This window comes from Adiantum capillus-veneris, chromosome 8 (assembly GCF_014529385.1).
Source record: "Adiantum capillus-veneris isolate H3 chromosome 8, ASM1452938v2, whole genome shotgun sequence".
In the NCBI taxonomy this organism is placed as follows: Eukaryota; Viridiplantae; Streptophyta; class Polypodiopsida; order Polypodiales; family Pteridaceae; genus Adiantum; species Adiantum capillus-veneris.
The window spans coordinates 67,751,483-67,758,052 of record NC_140938.1 but is presented as its reverse complement, the minus strand read 5'-3'; the positions used below and the strand labels follow the sequence as shown (position 1 = coordinate 67,758,052).

At 41.2% G+C, this 6,570-nt stretch overlaps 1 protein-coding gene across 1 annotated transcript; it reads right to left on the bottom strand.

Moving 5' to 3' along the window:
* Nucleotides 1-4,191: 4,191 nt before the first annotated feature.
* Nucleotides 4,192-5,852, bottom strand: LOC147452295 (uncharacterized). The gene is made up of 2 exons (XM_086518915.1): nt 5,472-5,852; nt 4,192-5,356 (listed from the first exon to the last, which is right to left on the bottom strand). The coding sequence occupies exons 1-2, from the start codon at nt 5,503-5,505 to the stop codon at nt 4,257-4,259; spliced, it is 1,134 nt and encodes a 377-aa protein (XP_086375041.1). The 5' UTR covers nt 5,506-5,852; the 3' UTR covers nt 4,192-4,256.
* Between the last annotated feature and the right edge of the window lie 718 nt (nt 5,853-6,570).

Here is a 6,570-nt window from a genome sequence, read left to right as displayed (position 1 = left end):
TTAGTAGTAGAAACAAGGTTTTGCACTTCACAGTGGTTGGCAAGGGATTTTACGTTGCGATGTGTGCCTCTGAGTACAATGTATAGGATCTTGTTGTAAGAGGAGGATTATGTGATGCTTCGTATTTTGCTTAAATTATGCCATGGTCACTAGAGTTTCATCCGCATGAAGAGTTTATGCACTTTTGTCCAGTGTGGGTTACACTGAGAAGTTTTCCTTTATGGATGCATGACCATGCACACTCCCTTGCCTCTTTGATGGGCTGGGTTCTCTTATGCCGAGGTTATCGTGGATTTGATCTAGATTAGATATAAAGGTTTGCATTTTGTGGAGCATGGAAAAGTCTATCCCTAAGTACTTGGACTCAATATGGGATGGTTTGGAGCCTTTCGTCAGGAACTAGTAGTTGCATCTTTTCCCAATGCATGTTACAAATGACAACCACTATGCTAGAAATTATGCTATGATGGTGGATCTCAATAAACCAGTGGGGAGGACTAAATGGAAGCGGGTGTCAAGGAATCCGGGATTCCTTTGACCGAGGATGTTAGGGTGCCTAAAGTGGAAAAGGTGAGTGTCAACAACAATTCCTCCCAAGAGAAAGAGAATGTCACTGGTGAGTTGTCACCACCGAGTTACAATGGGGAGAGATGACAAAGAGGAAATGCATGTGCAAGGTTCCACTTTGGATGATACTGTTTTTAGCCCAATGGTTTTCATAAAGGATCTTGGTAAGAAACCACTGTGTTCAGAAAAAGAAGAAGAAGAAAAGGTAAGCTTGAGAAAGAGGAAAGGTAAGTTAGAGATATCTACAGATCAAGAAGGTGTATGTTGACTTTGGGGACTTTATGAGAGTCTTTTTTGGTTATTGTAGGCCCCTTTTTTTGGAGCCCTTGTCTCCTCAAGGCACATGTAGTGCTCGAGGTTGATTGTATATTTTTTGCCAAGTTAATATAACATCACCACTCACAATTGTGAGTATGGCCAAAAAAGAAAAGGGACGTAAGGAGTCCCCACGCAAAATATGGATTGAAATGCTTGTTGGTTTTGTTAATATGCTTCTATGTGTATGTGAATGCATCCAAGTGCACGTCCTTGTGTGTTTATCAAGGTACTGTATGAGCTACATACTCTTCAAACCACACATACCAGCACAAAGTGTAAGTGAGGGTGTCACAAGGCTAAATTCAGAGAAATTTCAATAAAAGTTGTAAATGATATGAGACATATCTTTCTCCAAAAATAGAGGGAAGTAAAAGGGAGGGATACAGGTTGGGATTGATGGGTGCAACATCATAATTATTTGAAATATTTCTTTCTTATGCAACATGTCAAATTGGTTTGTAGTATTTTAACATGCCAAAGTATGTTGCAGTTGCATACACAACACACATTTGAAAACACGGCATTCAAGTTTAAAAACAAATGGATAGGAAGGTTTTTTTTTGGGTCAACATTGTAAAAGCCACTAAGTAGTATTTGTGTCTGTAAGTCACCTTTGCAAACTTAGTAGGGTAGATGAACCAGTAAAGAGACATGCAACAATGGCCAAGTATGTGAGGCTCATTATTAAGCACTTCTTGTTCCAATAAAAGTGCAAAATCTTAAAAGGTGATTGGTTGAGAGCTTAACTTTTGTGACCTTCTTGAACAAAAGTGCCTCTTTAGAGTCAACTTTCAAAAAAATTGAAATATCACCTTGTACAAATTTCTCAAAAATATCCATACTGATCTTGAAAAAAGCTCCAAAATTTGCGTTGAATAGAAAATCCCTACCCAAAATTACCTCTTTTTTGTTAGGTGCACTTATAGTAGTACAATTACCCTAAAGGATGTCCAAAATAAGTCACAAAATGGCATCTAGATTTCTTGTAAAAGTTGTAGATTAAGTCAATGTTTTGATCAATTTTGCAACACTCCTCAATGATTAAAAAAATCAAACACATTGTTCATTCAAGCATTGAGAAATGCAGGGGAAGAATTCCGCATGGCCAAAATTTGGATCACATCATAATTTAACATTGTTAAGGGTTATAACTAATCATGGAAATTATAAAAGTGTCAATGGAAAACGAGGATAAGTTGAAAGAATTGTGTAAATATTTTACGTGACAACTTATGCACGACATCCATCGATTAATAAAAACTTGTTTTGAACGTTTTTGCATCTCACACACATAGGTTAATTCTGCACCAATTCTTTTTGGAGGGCTACAAGAAGAAACAAGAGAAGAGGAATGGAGAAAGAAAAACAAAGGAAGAGTGGATGTGCTCTCTCTTTCTCTCTTCATATGCCTAAGCTTCCATAGCTCTAAGCTCTATCTGTCTCTAATCATATTTCTTAAGCTTTCATAGCTCCCAAACTCTCCATTTTCCTAAGTGCTCTCTCTCTCTCTCTCTCTCTCTTTCTCTCTCTCTCTCTCTCTCTCTCTCTCTCGCTTGTAAATCCTAAAATATGGCCATAGCCATTTTAATCAAGCCATATCTTCCTCATAATCAAGCTTCATGAGCTATAATCTCTTTGATATCTTGCTCACTTGCACATATTCAAGGGTAATAGTTTCCTTGAGGTTGGACTTGAAATCAAACAAGGGGTTTTAATGTTTTAATAACCTTTGGGAAAAGGAAAGAGGAGTTCAGTAGTAGTTGAACAAGTGTTGTTTGAAATTCGAGCACCAGCCTACGTCCATTGAGGGGCTTGACTCGCACATGTGGCTATGAGAGCTTGGATATGCATCAAGAAGAATCCAATATCATGATTGGAAGCCGAGCAACGGTTCCAATTGTTTGTCAATGTTGGAGCTATTGATTAAATCTTTTAACCCACTAAGTGGTACTTCAGATTTCTATATCAATTAGACCAAGACTCAAACAAAAGTTGTACGACTTACAATGACAAATATCCATGAAACCTAATAGAGAAACACAATGTGATGTTAATCAATACTTTACAATATCTAATAATTATTGAGGCCATAGACGTAGTTGTGTGATCAAGACTTGCTTATTTAAAGGAGAGGGTTAGAAGTTGCATAATTTAAACAAGAAGCATTTGACATTTTTTAATTGAATTCTTGGTGGGAATACATTTCCTTGTTGAGAATGTAATTTCATTGTGGCCATTGGTGGTCAAAGGGCAAAGAATCTTGACCATCCATCAAGATGACGTTCTGAGCCAGAATGCCTACGTGTAATCGTTGGATTTTTGACAGCTCAACATCCAAAACTTGAGACTGCTCCTCCCATGACTTCATGCCAAATCAGCGCTCGTAATGAATTTGAGGCACCTTGCAACCACACAACTTTCGTCACATCAACATGCCGAATGTTATTGCATTTGAACGAATCATATCTAGCCAAATCAGCTACCGTCATCATGTTAGGGTCTATTTCTTGGTCCCCTTCCCCCCGACTCCAACGGCCGAGAATGATCTATTAATGAACATTCCCAGGAATGAGGCTCCCACCATGGTTCCCAGCTCCGCTCCCCGCCAGTTGCCATGTGGTTGCCTATATTCCTAGGAATAGTCACTGACAGACCTTTCCCTACCTAGAACCATCGGTTTTTCCTCATGGAATTCTATTCTTCTCCCACAATAAACATAGTTTTTCAAGTTGTAATGGAAAAATCCACAATGGCATTCCATCCGAAAGGGGATTTTCTTGTGAGAACATTTATTTCCTACTGGAAAAATGATGGAAGCACTAGACCAATTTTTTAAACCTTGATCTTCGATCACACCCACATGGCAGCTAATACACAAGAAATTTTGGACAAATTCTCACAATAATTCCCACATTGTGACTTACCTCAACATCATGAGCTTCTGTGAGGGAGGCAAGGCATACTTAGCTAGGTATGATTGGGGGCAGGGGACCGCCGGCCCCTTAACTCCAATCATACCTAGCTAGGTATGCGGTGCCTCCCGAGCAGAAGCTCATTATGTTATGCATTGTATGAACAACGATGAAAAAGACTCCGTTTTCTTACATGAAAATTTTTCTAAATCTTCTTGTGATAGATGTTTTGTTTGGGATGACAAAAGAGACAACACAATAGAACACTGAATTGTCTCATAGCCAAGTTCAACCTCAAGAAACCTCAATAACTCTCTCTCTCTCTCTCTCTCTCTCTCTCTCACACACACACACACACACACACACACACGTTTTTCACAAAAAGAACCTCGCATTTCCTCAACCACAATCTAAACAGCATCACTTTCAAGAAGGAAAAATACTTAGGAAAGGGATTAATTAAGAGGAAGAGGGGCCAAAGGGTCCTTGAAGGCTCTGAGACATGGCCAGGCCCAAGAGAGCATCACCAACAATATTTTGGGATCCTCTGTCCCCCTGCAGCATAGACATTGCAGCCACACCATTGGCAACATCTGCCACAACCAATGCGTCAAACGCAGTGTCGAACATTGCCTTACTTGCACCCCCAAGCTGGTGCTGGTGCTGGTGCTGGTGCTGATATGGCTGCTGCAACGAAGGAGGCGCGTTAAGAAACCCAGAATGTGGTGAGCTCGGTGAGTGCCCTGTACTTTCATTCGGTGATGAGGACGATCTAGACACGCCGCCTGTCGAAGTACCTTCTCCTTCCGCTTTGAGATCTAAAAAGTCTGGAGCTGCTGTTGGCCTCAGCGCCTGCGATGTCATTGCTGCGCCACCACTGACCTCCCCGTCCACACCTTCTGCTATGAAGAACCAAGAGTTTCTGTTTTTCCCAGGTCGCGAACATGTTGCCTTGCAATGTAGGTGGCGCAGCAAGTCATGAGGGAGCATCGAGGGTGCTTTAAACTGAACAGAGAGGTTAACAAGCTTGCCTGCTGCATTTTGGATGATGTCCTGCAAGGGGATTTGGGCAGTACCCACAAGTACATCAGAAACAACACCTTGGCTAAATATCTGGATAGTCAACCTTTGATGGCCATCATCTTCCTCTTCGGCGCCCATTTCTGCATCTGGGTGATCATCCATACTAGTAATCCTGCTTTCTGCAGTAATATTTGAGAGGGAGGTCAGGTTCCCTGCAATTGGGGGCACGGCCGGCAAGCGCAAGAAGTAGTCCCAAACAGGAGACGATCCTGTATTATCCGAGATGCAAGTGCGATGCTTGCAAGAAGGGTCGATATAGACAACAGCATAGGGGCTCATGCTGCCAAACATTTTCACATCTTTAAGACCCTGTGCGGATATCAACGTCAATTCGACAAAACCATATTCTCCACCTTCAATGTCTCCTTGAGGATCGATATTAACATCTTTACTTTTATGATCTGAAGCCCTGCAATCTGATGTGGAGGGTGTGCTGCTAGGGTTGCCTTTAGATTGCCTTGCATCAGAATATTGACCTGCATGTGGGCAAAACAAGAATTTTTACCTCAATTCTAACAAGAAGGCAGGCCTACCTTAATTAATCTGCATGATCATAAGCTGGTGAGAGTGCTTCCTAACATAGAAACTCACCGCTTTCAGGAGTAGGCTGTTGTTTGCTCTGCATGCTGCTTTGCTTGCCACCGCTTGCTTCATGCTCCCCACTTTAAACTGTGGGTGTGTGTACGTTGTAAGCACAGAAGAGTGAATTCAAGATGCGCCAATGCTGCTGATAGCCATTGCGTCGCTGCTTTTGGGGGGGGCGGCGGAGGGGGGGGAAGGTCGTTCCAAAAAGACAGTAGTACTCATGAACCGTTTCAACTTTAAAGTTGGCCATCTAGTATTTGATTCATTTGCTAGATCAACAAACAAATTTATAGCAATTATACCATACTAGTACGGCAAGCCGCCGAAGGCGGCCTCTCTATCGTGCAGAGAGGACTTTTGGAGTGTAGCCTTCAGCTCGCAGCTCTTGACATGTGTAAAGGGCACTCTCACTGCCGTTATAGAATACATATAGATGCAACTAGCAAACGTGTGGCTTTTACTTGGTACATGGAACTAGGAAAATGATGTTTCGTACAAGTTTGCTTGATAGGAGTTTAATGTTTTTGCTAGATGAATATGCAATTCCTTTGTGATTACTATATAGTAAATCATAAGTGTGAGCGATTACTACATGGTAATAGTTGCTTCACATTTGCTATCCTAGTAATTTTGTAGGAGCGCATATTTTTACTTTGAGATCAATTAATCTATGCTAGATTTCATCAAGGTGTAGTTTTGCTAGTGTGTAGGCTAATTTTGACGACATGAATAGCTATTTCTAGAGGAAATATGTTAAATCAGGTAGCATTTATTTGGAGTTGGTACAAGTCGTCAACACAGGCAGAACGTGAGAAGATATGAAACGTATGGAGAAAGCTAGCTTTTAGAGATGCAGGGTATGGCGCAAGAGGGCTTTGAAGGAGCATGAGAAGAGTGTGAGAAGTTTGTGAGCATCTGGGTGGATGATAAATAGGGAGCAAGGCCATAAACTTGAGGCATGTCACATACAATCACCCTGAAGAACAAGATAGAGAGGGCGAGCATAGAAGGCGATGAAGGTGGTGCTAACAAAGACCATGGAGAGGACATGAACAAGGCAAGCGAAATTCATAGGGAATCTTTCCAGAATTGGTATTTTAAAACG

Bases quoted from the DNA above. Each gene is read 5' to 3' on its own strand.
- LOC147452295 (XM_086518915.1), bottom strand. From the start codon at position 5,505: ATGCAGAGCAAACAACAGCCTACTCCTGAAAGCG. The intron at 5,357-5,471 runs GTGAGTTTCTAT...GCCCACATGCAG, and splicing joins ACAGCCTACTCCTGAAAGCG to GTCAATATTCTGATGCAAGG.